Source organism: Sander lucioperca, chromosome 3, assembly GCF_008315115.2.
Source record: "Sander lucioperca isolate FBNREF2018 chromosome 3, SLUC_FBN_1.2, whole genome shotgun sequence".
Classification (NCBI taxonomy): domain Eukaryota; kingdom Metazoa; phylum Chordata; class Actinopteri; order Perciformes; family Percidae; genus Sander; species Sander lucioperca.
This window is the reverse complement of record NC_050175.1, coordinates 37765188-37778320: the sequence shown is the minus strand read 5'-3', so window position 1 is coordinate 37778320 and position 13133 is coordinate 37765188. Positions and strand designations below refer to the sequence as shown.

Here is a 13133-nt window from a genome sequence, read left to right as displayed (position 1 = left end):
AAATAGTGATTGGGCCTTTAATGAAATGCAAGGATATAAGTGTGACGTTTCCCCAATACCTCCATACAGTCATCATCAATCTTACTGGTATTAATTTAGGGCTTTTATATATTATCACTGTCTATGGTTTAGTTACACTTCTGTGGGACTTTATTTTGAAAAAGAAACTCTTCATACCGGAAGTTGATATCGCTAACTTGGCACTACTTGTTGCTTCGCTCATCGGACAGCTCGTAACCGTAACTGGTAAGACACTATTATAGTGCTATTTCGTTTTGTCGTACTTTATAATATATTATTATGGTTGTGACTTGTAGTTTAAGTTGACTCTTCACGTTTCACCATTTCGCTGACAGCAGCTAAGTAGCTTAACGTAAGCTAACGTACCCAAAGTATCCATATGCAGCTCGTAACGTCAGTCAGTTTAGCAGCGCGGTGTTTAACGTTACTCTTTTCTACTACTACACACGTTACTCAGAAATAAAGTTAGGTTCGGGCAACGTTCAGACATAGAGGTGAATGTATTGTTCACTATGCTGTTCATCTTCTCCGGGCTCTCTCTCTGTGTGACGACCCTAACCCGGTGAAACACAGAGAACTGACAGTCTACACCTTGTTTTGGCCATCATTGAGTTTCCCGCCCTGTGGGCTGCAGGACCGGAAGCTGCCAAAATAATAAATAAATAAATGAGTATGCCATTAAATAAAAACCAATAGGCACAACAATGACCCTATGACAGACTTTTAATGACATTCATTCATTTCCATAATGAAGAAAGAAATGCATGAAGAATTGTATAAAGAAAATACTACAAAAATAAAATTTTAAAAAATGTATTTATTTATTTCCCCAAACTTATTTGAGGAAATAATACAGAAATACATTTTTTAAAAAACCCCCGTATAATTACATAGGAAAGTAAAAACATAGGGAACACAGGGAAATTAATACAAAGGGAAATAAATAAAGCAAATTAAAACAAGTATCAACTTGTGTCACGTTATATCAGTTAATTCATGCCTATATTTATTTTTAATATTTAAATAAATATTTGGTACATTAAATGGAATAATAATTCATTCATTGTAATTCATTTTTGATTTTGGCTGCTTCCGTCTTCCAAAGTAGTCGACTAATACCTGTATTGCTTTTAAATCTGATTGTGGCTGATAGTTTTCCCCCCTGTCCTCCAGGAGTTACTCACCATGGAAAACGGCCTGTTTGACATTCCTGACTACGACAACATAGAGGATGAATCTTTCCCTCCCCTCCCACCGCCTCACTCCCCGGGCCAGGGAGGGCAGGAGGACGGGAACCCTTTTGAAAATGGTGAGAAGCTGCATCAGTCGAGAGAACAATATCACCTAACCCTTGTATTGTCTTCCCTTCAACCTTGAAAAAAACACTTTTTCTTTCGACGTTTTTGACGCCTTTTTTTCACAGTTTGTTTTTGCTTTTTCCAAGTTTTTAAATTTTTTAATTTTTCTTCTACACATTTTCAGCGCTTATTTCTACGTCCCATATTTTCTGATATAAAACAAAAATTAAAAACGGGTCAATGTGACCCGAAGTCAACACAAGTAAATGATAGTCCACACAGCATTCCTGGATGGGAGAAAAATGTGCTCTGGTTTATTGGCATTTATTTCTTTAAACCAATCACAATCATCTTTGGTGGGGCTAAGCGCCGGACGGAGCCACGGTGCCTCTGCTAAACAGTCTCAGGAAGGATCTTGTTTTGGTGGAACATTTGTACGTTCAAAAGTAGTTTTAATCGTGCAACAGAAAACTCAGATTGGACAGATAGTCTAGCTAGCTGTCTGGATTTACCCTGCAGAGATCTGAGGAGCAGTTAACCATAGTCCTCACAAATCCACCGGAGGTTAGAACGCCAACACAAAGATAGAGGAAGGGGACGGACATCCGGCCGAACTTCCAGCTGAAAAATTCCGTAAATGAAGCGTTGTCGTACTGCTGACATAACATTAAACACCTACAGATGGTAATTGACAGTATTTATTTGAATAAAACGGATCTTAATTTGCCCTGCGGGAGGTTTTCTGTTGTGTGAGGGTCAACAAAGTGATCGCCTGTCCTGTTGTCACGTGCTGTGGTCAATGCAGGGGACGAAGACGGTGATGTGTCCAAGCTGGCGGATGTCCCTGCTGCTAAAAGGAAAGGAGTGAAGAGGCCGCAACCCAAGCTGGACTCTCAGAGGTATCAGTGCTTTGATTTACACCATGGCAGCGGAGGTAAATCTATTGTCAGTTGATGTAAGGATGTTTAGTAGTCAAAGCATGGGCTTATAATGTAGCGGAAGGCCCCGTATTGTTTGTTACAGGCTATGTCATTTAATTTTGAAGGCAATGTTTACACTTACTGCAACAAGTTGAATATTGTGACAGTCAGTGAGTTAAATAGTCATCACAATGAAACACAGCCACAGTCATTTTAGTCTGCATTGATTACACACAAAACAACCTGTGTCTAAACTAGGGATGCACCGAATCCAGATTTTTGGGGTTCGGCCGAACACCGAATCCGCTGGTTAAGATTCTGAATCCTCGTCCCATCCTCAGTCCATGAACACAGTAAACACATTAATGAAGTAAACAGTGACTGTCCTTCCTTTGCCGTACCTGAAGTTGCTGCATTCTGGCTGCTGTCTGTAGATTCCTTCATGCACAACTTGTATTCTTTCAGATGTTTCATACCAGATGTTGTAACAGCGGTGATGTTGTGTATAGTTTAGGGTCCTCGCCACCACCAGACAAATCAGCATTGTAGATTGAACATGTAGCTGGACTTGAATGGCCTTCTTTTGACTGAAAGTATTGCCAAACTACACTTTTTCTGCTCACGAGTTCCATTTTCACTTTCTCACAGCCTACTGCATTGAACGCTCCACCTACGTAAACACCTTCCCGTAATCAACGGCGCCGTCATTACGTCGACCAGCGTAGTGCGAGCGTAGGGTTCGGTTCGGTGGGAAAAAATTCTAAGGTTCGGCAGAAACCGAACCCCGTCAAAATATTCGGCCGAATCCTGGATTCGGTGCATCCCTGATATAAACATTGGATCAAATGAATGAGTATTTGAACTTTTGTCACATTTTTCTTCAGGCTGAGTTCAGAAAGAGGACTTCCAGCTCTGCGAACACTGTTTGATAATGTCCATTTCAAAGGCAAAGGGCACGAGGTAAGAGCTGACGACTGTGGAGTAATTAATATTAACTGTACCAAATCATATCACACAGTGGTTTCCATAGGTTTGTGGAAGACTTAGGTGCACATATTTGGGGTTTAAGGGTCCTTCTTTAATAAAATTTACAGTTTTCAATAAAAAAAATTGCAATTTCACATCATTTTGGACCATTATTATTACCACATCTGTGTCTCAAACCTTGTAAAAGCTAGAGCAGACATTAAAACCACTCAAAAAGTCATTCAGTTACATTTCATTCATCTTTGGTAGTGCCCAAAACTGCTTGGGGTGCTGCACCTAAGCCTTATAATGGTAGCTAAAGCCCTGTCAGCAACATTTAGCCAGCATGTCATGGCGTTTGTGTGTGTTTTGTCCAACCAGGCTCAGGATTTGCGGCTGCTGATGCACAAGATGGAGAACTGGGCCCACAGGTTGTACCCCAAGCTGCAGTTTGAAGATTTTATTGACAAAGTGGAGAGGCTCGGCAACAAGAAGGAAGTGCAGGTGGGGTGAAGATGTTGCTGCTGAGTATTTCAATGAAAATGTTCTTGTTTCAATCCTTCCAGAAAAATGCGGAGGTTTTTTGTGATTGTTGCGGGCAAAAATCCTTGATTATGCGTCACGTTTTCTTAAAAAATGCGATGGAATATGCGGGATATTTATGCAATTTTATGCGATGAAATTGCGGGAACTTGCAAAAACTGCGGTTTCATCGTGGCTTCATCGCGGGGTTTGCAGCTTTTCGATGATGTTCACGTCGCGTAATTACATCACTTCATAACGTTCCCATGGCAACAGGGGGAAATGGCTGCTCTTGTGTGAAGTAAACGCAACGTTTTTCAACTTTCTGCTAAGATATATGGGACTTTTTTGCAACAAAAATGCGGAGATTATGAAATCATGAAAAGCCCCGCATATTTTGCGCGGAAATCGGCAATTTATGCGGCGAAAGTGCGGCGTATTTGAAAAAATGCGGCCCCCGCATAAATATGCGGACTTTGGCTGATTATGCATTGAACTATGCGATCGCATAATCACGTTTTTCTGGAGGGACTGTTGTTTTCTACAGTACAGAATTTGTAATTATTAAAGTAATTTTGCCTTTTTTTCCCCTGCGGCAGACCTGTCTCAAACGGATACGGCTGGACATGCCCCTGACACACGAAGACTTTATGGGTGGTAAGAGATAAATAAATAAACCATTATTGATATGCATCGTGTCAAGAAAAAATGTACTGTTGGTGGTAAAGTGTCACCTGCTGCACCAGTCAAATGTCTAGGATGGTAACATTTGTTTTCCTTGGTTTAAAGGAACACGCCGACTTATTGGGACTTTGTCTTATTCCCCGTATCCCCCAGAGTTAGATAAGTCCATACATACCCTTCTCATCTCTGTGCGTGTCGTAACTCTGTCTGACGCCTCCACCGCTAGCCTAGCTTAGCACAGATCCTGGAGGTAACCGGCTCCATCTAGCCTACTGCTCCCAATAAGTGACAAAATAACACCAACATGTTCCTATTTACATGTTGTGATTTGTATAGTCACAGCGTGTACAAATAACAAGGTCACATGAGACACAGCCATCTTCTAACCGTATACATACTGGGAACTATATTCTCAGAAGGGTGAAGCACTGCTACTTCTGCTACTTCGGCGGAGTGATTTGCTCGCAGCACCTGAGAAGCCCCGAGGTGAGGAGCAGAGAGTAACAACGGGGCTTCTCAGGTGTTGCACTAATTTTTGATGACGTCCTCAAATTTCTTGTTTTGTCCACTACTCAAAGATATTCAGTTTACTGTCACAGCTGTAATCAGAGAAGAAAAATGACTCAAACTATTCAACTCTAGTAAGCAAGGTTCAGATTTCCACTCTAAAGCCACAGTTCTGTGAAAATGTGTCTTGGTTTAGGCGAAGAACAAGCAGCTCCTGAAGCGCATGTCTTTGGGGATCCAGATCCGTTTAACGGAGCCAGCTTTAATGACCTGCAAGCTCCGGTCCACTCCACCCCGGCTCCAGCTGCTCCACCCACTCCACCTTCCCCAGCTGCTCCCTCCCCCGCTCCCCCCTCCCTGACCGAGGAGCAGCGTAGACGCATGGAGCTGAACAGACAGCGCGCTCTGGAGAAGAGGCTCGCCCGCCAGCAGCAGCAGCAGCAAACAGGTGGGAGGCTCTCCATCTGTTCAGTGATAGACAAATACGTCTTTATCAGACATTTGAGACGCAGTCAAAAAATGCAACCGAGGTCCGGTGTTCATTTTAGGACATCCACTGTCATAGACTCGACAGAGATTTTTTTCTGAGACTGACGACTTTTGCTCCAAGGCCGCGTTTTCCGAGACGTAATGCAGTTTTGTCTGAAGATGACAGAAGTTTTTCTGAGACTGAGTGACTTTTAGGCTACTCGGATGCCGATTCGCCTGTGACCTGATGCCTTTTCATCCGAGACCTGATGCCTTTTCGTTTGAGTCTGACAGCTGAGTCTGAGATCTCTGAAGGGTGTCCTAAAATGAACAGCGTACCGAGGGTTTGTTATATTGCCTAGACTCAGGTTTGACTATAAAATAAAGAAACGCAGGCTGTTGATGCCGGATCCTCACTTCATTCAACCACAACACAGTCAACGGGCCTGTCAGTACAGCACTTTATCCACCAATAAAAACTCTCTGGTTTACTGTAACCTTTCTCTTAACCTTTAACTGAGAGGCAACACAATAGAACACCTTAGAAAAAGAATCAAATGATGTTGTCCTCTATAAATAATGCAGGCAAATAGAGCTGCAACTAACGGTTGTTTTCATTGTTGAATAATCTGTTGATTATTTCCTCGATTAATGGATTAGTTGTTCAGTCTATAAAATGTCAGAAAATGGTGAAAAATTTGGATCAGTGTTTCTACAAAGCCCAAGATGACATCCTCAAAAGATATTCAGTTTACTGTCACAGAGGAGAGAAGAAACTAGAACATATTCACATTTAAACAAATCAAAATAGCAAAACTATCAAAATAGTTGGCGATTAATTTAATAGATGACAACTAAATGATTAACCTTTGCACCGCTACAGGCAAACCTCCGCCAGCCACTAACGAGATGCATTGAGATAAATCAAAAAAATCTATTGTTGCATCCCCATCAGGCCAGTCGGTGCCTTTTTCAAGAGCATTGCAAGAATGCAGTACTAAAATACATCATATTCTTTAAGTGATAGGGCTGGGTACCGTTCAAAAATAATGTCGGTACCGTGAATTGGATACCGGTTCCTTTTTTCGATGCCAATTCCAATAAAATAAAACTGATAAAATCCATTTTAACAAGAAGGAATTCTTTTATTTTTTCAGCTCCTTTACACCTACAGTATGTGACTACACACTGTAGTCCAGACTGGAAAAACAACACCACACACACATGAGTCCGTCTCCGTGTAACGTTAGACAGCCAATCACGAGCATTACTAGGTCTCGGTAGAAGCAAGCTTCATGCTTATTGGCTCACTGACTCTGTTGGGATTTACTCCTTTAGGTATTGAAATTTGGTATTGAATGACGAGGCGTTTTCCGATATTCTAAGGAGGCAATTCGGTCGGTGCCTAAAAGTATCGAAGTTCCATACCCAGCCCTACTTCGTGATCTCTAGAATATAATCTCAGTGCGAGAAAAGTAGTTAAATGGAACAGATATTAGTCTGCGTTCCCTAAAACTGAAGAACATTTAACTTGTGATTCTTGACGTCTTTGTGCAAAACTCCTTCTGCCACCCTCCAGATCCGTCAGACTCCCAGACTGCTGACTCGTCCACGTCAGCAGACGAACGCACATCTGTCTCCTCTGCAAACGCCCTCCACAATTCTAAAGATCGGGATGTAGAGGTGGAGGATTTCGAACTGGAGCCAGCCAGCAGCAGCACACAACAACAACAACAACAAGAAGCCATCCAGCTTCCCCACACAGACTCTGAGCCTCCTGCTGAATCCCCTCCGTGTGAGAAAGAGGAAGAAACCAGCCTCGGCCAGGTCCATCAACCCAGCAACGAGTGTGAGGAGCGAGATTAGTGCTCAAGTACGGCATGCACTCTGAGTTTAGGAACGAATCAAACCCGTGCATAAATTATCTTCTTACAGTCTGTAAAGAGCAACTTGGTTCAGATTCAGAATGCCTGTTCCCATCTGAAACAAGCTGCTGCAATGTAAGTTATGTAAATGGTAGTTACCTTCCATTTACATCCACTAAAAGTTCTGTTTTTGCCAAGGACAGGCTCAGATTATTATTCTAAGTGTCTGACAACATTATGGAAAGGATCACTACAGAGATAGACCTTTTTGTTGAAGAGTAAGATCCTTTTTGTTTAACATAAAACTTAAAATCGTTATCGCCAAACCCACCAGACTCCATTTAAATAAACAGTACTTTTATCGTCGTAAAAACACACTTCATTCTAAGTCGAAAGAAACAAAATAAAAATATCAAAAGCTGTCTTGGTTCATCTTTCCACTGTTCCAACAATCACCACTCTGGTTTGGTTGAAATAAACCCTTAATTCACCCATTTACATGTGGAAATATGCTGGCTCTATACACGCTAAAAGTAGTGTTTATTTATATGAAGTCTGGTGGGTTGGCAGTAGCAATTTGTTGTCATGCCAGCAGCAAAAAATGAATCAGAAGTTTTCAGATTTGACCATTTATTGGCGGGATTTTGTTTGCTTTCACAAATGTCAGTTATTCCTGAGCTGTACTACGTGTTACCTGTAAATGATCTTATGACCCTTAATGTCAGTCACATGCCTGCAGTTAGGAGTGCCCTGTTATTGTTCATGTAGTAACGTATCCGTACAATGTGAAACTGACCTGAGCTGTGCTCATCAAAAGTTTATCATTGATGAATCTGGGCGAAGTTAGTACCAGTTTTTTTTTTTTTTTTTTTTAAATGCCTTACAATAAACATTTCCTTGAAAATTGAATCTGTTTAGTATCAAGACATGTCTGTGATCTCATCTACAGCATCAGATATACAAGCGCCATAAACTCACAATGTGCATGGGTCAGAATAAAATCTGGTAGAGGTATTTTAACTCCTAGGAAAGTTTTTAGCAGTGTAGAAAAACCATCTGCACTGGAAGAAAAATACATTAAAAATATTCTTTGTATTCATAAAGGTACACTGTGTAGGAATTTCTCCCATCTAGCGGTGAAATTGTATTTTGCATTCAAACAAATATATGCTCTGTAGTGCCTCGCTTTTTCAAGTGCATGTTGCAACTACGGTAGCCGTTATGTGTCACGTTGCCTTCTTAATTCCCTTTTTTGGCAACGAGGATTCCTTCTCCTGTGACTCGGCATAAGTATGATCCTCCATTATGAACTAAAGTGCAGTGCAGGCTTTCAAATTTGCCGGTGCAGTGACAAGCGCCTCTCACTGATCTCCGTCTCAGCTGGTTTCAGTCAAGTGATGCTGGCTCTGAACGAGAACGCGTTGTGGATTAGCTAGACAGGTATATTCACACAGGCTAGTGCTCTATGTCCCTCTCAGCGATGATAGTTTTTCAAAATGGCGGAACGACATGGAAGCCTCCTTGGACTTGCCCGTCCAATGTAAATACAGATAAGAAATTCTTAGCTTACGAGGATAAGTCAGATCATTGGCAGAGATCATTTTACACCAATGAGGACATATTTATGAATGAAGACATTGATTTTAGCTAATAAAATACTTCAAACACTACACAGTGTACCTTTAATATATAACTTCGGATCAAAGTTCAGCTCTGATGAGCTTCTGTTTCTAACTTTTCAGGAAATAAGTGTCATCATTCCTCGTTTGGACCAGATATGAGTGATTCAATATCTGAAGTATCGAGTTTCTCAGTTCTTTATGCTTGTTTTTTCAAGCAGGTAAAATATGTTTAGTAACTTAATACTATATATATCAAAGGCTTCAACTCCAGACGTACACAAGAGTTCAGTTTTCATCCATACAGGTTTAATTTACAAACCACAAACATTCAACCATCTTACAAAAATAGATTCTGTGGTGACACTTCACTTTAATACAAAGAAGCATAACCTGCAATAATAAAACTAACATTAATTACATTACAAGTCAATAAACCTGAGTGACTAGCACAGATTTTAGGATTAAGAACATAGTGGGTTTACACTGAAAACAGAAAATTACTTGTAAGTTCACTAAAAGAAGATTTATGAGCATGTTGGACAGTCGGTCAATTCAGTAAAAATCAAAAAATGCAATTCAGTAAAAAATTTAAAAACCAATTGTGTGCGGTGCCCCGAGCCATTTTTTTGAGACCCCGGCTTTTATTTGAGGAAATACGGTAACTCATCTTTGGACCAATATACTGAAATGTCCACAGAGTCAGCATATTTCTCTTCATTTAATATAATCAAAGAACATGTTTACACTTTGCAATATCTATCATTTTTCCTTGAGATGATAAAAAAGATAATAACTACAAATCTGCCGTCATGATTCAAACGATGCTTAAGAAATGTAACTGTTAAACGTGAAAGAGAGAGCTTTAGGCTGTTCTGATAGTTGTAGATTGTAGATGATTTTTTTATGGAAATATCATTTCATATTTAAAAACCCAGCAAGTTCTTCAGTGTCCAGCAGAGTGCATGTTGCAGCGGGAGCGTGCCTATGTTCCCACATTTCTAAGATTTTTTTTCACTGAAAATTAGCCCCTATGTTCCCACATTTCTAAGATTTTTTTTCAAAATTAGGCCCTATGTTCCCACATTTCCTTTTTCATAAATTTGTATCAGATATGATCCCCCTTTCTCCCAATTTAGTAGCCAATTACACCCAACCTATTATCCAGTAGCAATGGACTACAGATGTAATGTAACCCTAACCCTAACATAGGGCCTAATTTCGAAAAAAATCTTAGAAATGTGGGGCCATAGGGCTGTGGGACCATTGGGCTGTGGGAACATAGGGCTGTGGGACCATAGGGCAGTAGGACTGTTGGGCTGTGGGACCATTGGGCAGTGGGACCATTGGGCTGTGGGACCATTGGGCTGTGGGACCATTGGGCTGTGGGAACATAGGGCTGTGGGACCATTGGGCAGTAGGACTGTTGGGCTGTGGGACCATTGGGCTGTGGGACCGTTGGGCTGTGGGACCGTTGGGCTGTGGGACCGTTGGGCTGTGGGACCATTGGGCTGTGGGACCGTTGGGCTGTGGGACCATTGGGCTGTGGGACCATTGGGCTGTGGGAACATAGGGCTGTGGGACCATTGGGCAGTAGGACTGTTGGGCTGTGGGACCATAGGGCTGTGGGACCGTTGGGCTGTGGGACCGTTGGGCTGTGGGACCATTGGGCTGTGGGAACATAGGGCTGTGGGACCATTGGGCAGTAGGACCATTGGGCTGTGGGACCATTGGTCAGTAGGACCGTTGGGCTGTGGGACCATTGGGCAGTGGGACCATTGAGCTGTGGGACCGTTGGGCTGTGGGACCGTTGGGCTGTGGGAACATAGGGCTGACCCTGTTGCAGCCGCTCTATGCTGTTGTTGCACAGACGTGTGCGGCCATGTCAAGGTCCAGCAGAGCCAGCTCTCTGATCTCCTCCAGGAGAGAGTACAGATTGGGAGTTTTGCTCTGGCTGAACTCTCTCTCCTCTCTGGAGAGTTTGGGCCGCCGGGCCGCCTTCTCCTGAGCCTGCTGGGATGCCTCCTCGGCCAGGCGCACCACCTCCTGGACCAGCTGGCAGCGGCCCTGCGAGGGGGGCTGCTGGGGCTCGGCGCTGCGGTGGGGCTTGTTGCTGATCACCTCCAGGTTTAGACTGTCTGCGTGGCAAGATGTCGAGCGCACAGAAATCCGAATCTGTGGAGAGCAGAGGAGTCAAATATGTCTCAATATGTCCTCGGTATTATCAGTGAAATAAATAAAACAATATTGAGTAAAACACATTAAGCAAGCGAAACAAGCTACAATGTAATGTTAATGGACTATTGCACACCTTCACTTAACGTCCACTAAAAGTTCTGTTTTTGCCGCTGACAGACTCAGATTATTATTCTAAGCGTCTGATAACATTATTAAAAGGATCCCTACAGAAATGGTCTTTTTGTTAACATAGTGAAATCCTTTTTGTTTAATGAAAAAGCCTCGAAATTGCTCTCGCCAAACCCACCAGACCCCATTTAAATAAACAGTACTTTTATCATCATAAAACACACTCCATTGAAAGTCGACATAGACAAAATAAAGCCATGAAAAGCCGTCTCGGTTCATCTTTCCACTGTTCCAACAATCACCACTCTGGTTTGGTTGAAATAAACCCTTAATTCACCCATTTACATGTGGAAATATGCTGGCTCTATACACGCTAAAAGTCCTGATTATTTAAATGGAGTCTGGTAATTTTGGCGATGGTGACTTAGACTAGCCTGACATCATCATACTCAGATTCTAGTCAGAATGTGAACTTCCCGACCTCGAATGTTGTGGGCGGGGCTAAGATCGGCTGGCATCCAGGCTACACTTAGACACCAATGCATGGGAAAATAGAGTCCAGGTTGAAAAACACAGAAATTACCTTTCAAACAGCAGAATTTTGTAAAGAAAACAATATTATCATATCATCCCAATTTGATTCCACTTCAAGTCAATAATATCAGATTACTGTCCTAAAATAATAAACGTGATGTCTGTTGTGCGACTCACAGTGATGTGGTCAAACAGTGTGAAGGTGGAGGTGCCGCAGCTGGAGGTGGTGGTGATGTGGTCGGGGTGTCGCCGCACCGAGCCGCTCTGCCACTCGCAGCTGCCGTCCCGCCCCGCAGCCACCACCTGGCCCTCTCGGTTCCTCAGGTACACCGGCCCTCTCACACCGTACCTGGAGACAGGGCAGGTGTAGTCAGGGCCGGAAGATTTCATTACAGCGTCTACAAGTCATGTTTTATTGGGTGCGAGACCTCTGATAGAAACCAGTACTAGAAGAGATTCAGACAGTTTTCCTTTTCACTTCAACCATAAACTAGATTAGTCCTTAACCCTCGTGTTCCCGTCGACCAACAAGTCGACTTTTCGTTTATCTGGGTCAAAATTTTAAATTAAAACTTTTTGGTCAACGTTTTGGTCGTCTTTTTTGACACTTTTGTCAGCATTTTTTTGGCACTTTTTTCTGATGTATTTGACAATTTTTTCAACGTTCTTTTATAATTTTTTTTTTCAAATGCTATAAAATTGAATCCAAAACCCAAATTCAATGAAAGTATTGACCTGATAATTTACTTTACTAGTTGCATGAAACCATCCACGTTGTTTTTTTACAATTTGGTTGAAAGAAACCAGGAAACTTTTTGAAAATGGGTCAAATTTGACCCGAGGACAACAGGAGGGTTAATATTTTCCAGTATTACAAAAATTCAAATGTCATTTTAGGGCTGCAACTGATTATTTTCATTGTCTAATAATCTATCAATTATGTTCTAGATGAATGGATGAGTTGTTTGGTCTCTAAAACGTCAGAAAATGTTAAAAAGATATTCAGTTTACTGTCACAGAGGAGAGAAGAAACTAGAACAATATTTACGTTTTTTTGGGATTATTTTTTGGGCATTTTCGGCCTTTATTTTTGACAGGACAGCTGAAGACATGAAAGGGGAGAGAGAGGGGGAATGACATGCAGCAAAGGGCCGCAGGTCGGAGTCAAACCCCACACCGCTGTGTCGAGGACTAAACCTCTATATATGTGTGCCCGCTCTACCAACTGAGCTATCTGGGCGCACAAACATATTCACATTTAACAAGCTGACATCAGAGAATTATTACTTTTCTTCAATCAAAAATGACTCCGATTCATTGATTATAAAAAATAGTCGGTGATTAATTGAATAGTTTACAACTAATTGATTAATCTTCGCTGCTCAGGTTAGTTCAACGTTAAGTGTAATTTACATTACTTCT

General features: G+C 41.9%; 2 protein-coding genes across 4 annotated transcripts in view; one reads left to right on the top strand and one right to left on the bottom strand.

The window, feature by feature from the left end:
- Nucleotides 1-155: 155 nt before the first annotated feature.
- Nucleotides 156-7463, top strand: tipin (timeless interacting protein). The gene is made up of 8 exons (XM_031323773.2): nt 156-246; nt 1195-1330; nt 2125-2218; nt 3124-3199; nt 3587-3709; nt 4327-4384; nt 5115-5366; nt 6966-7463. Exons 2-8 carry the CDS (start codon nt 1207-1209, stop codon nt 7250-7252), a joined length of 1014 nt encoding a protein of 337 aa, XP_031179633.1. The 5' UTR covers nt 156-246; nt 1195-1206; the 3' UTR covers nt 7253-7463.
- A 3068-nt stretch (nt 7464-10531) lies between these two features.
- The window catches only part of dis3l (DIS3 like exosome 3'-5' exoribonuclease), a 31716-nt gene continuing 29114 nt past the window's right edge, over nt 10532-13133 (bottom strand). Inside the window, exons 17-19 of one of the 3 annotated variants that reach the window (XM_035999694.1) lie at nt 11889-12060; nt 10687-11045; nt 10532-10574 (exon numbers count right to left, since the gene is read on the bottom strand). In XM_035999694.1, the coding sequence (XP_035855587.1) occupies nt 10722-11045; nt 11889-12060 (496 nt within the window). In that variant the 3' untranslated portion in view covers nt 10532-10574; nt 10687-10721. Of the gene's footprint in view, nt 10575-10621; nt 11046-11888; nt 12061-13133 lie in introns of those variants that run through there. The other 2 variants (XM_031323673.1, XM_031323674.2) reach the window with 2 other exon arrangements.

What these genes read in the sequence shown, in the direction of transcription:
- tipin (XM_031323773.2), top strand. Translation starts at nt 1,207, where the DNA reads ATGGAAAACGGCCTGTTTGACATTCCTGACTACGACAACATAGAGGAT. An exon ending in CGGGAACCCTTTTGAAAATG is followed by an intron (nt 1,331 to 2,124) that starts GTGAGAAGCTGC and finishes TGGTCAATGCAG; the next exon opens with GGGACGAAGACGGTGATGTG. An exon ending in TCAAAGGCAAAGGGCACGAG is followed by an intron (nt 3,200 to 3,586) that starts GTAAGAGCTGAC and finishes TTGTCCAACCAG; the next exon opens with GCTCAGGATTTGCGGCTGCT.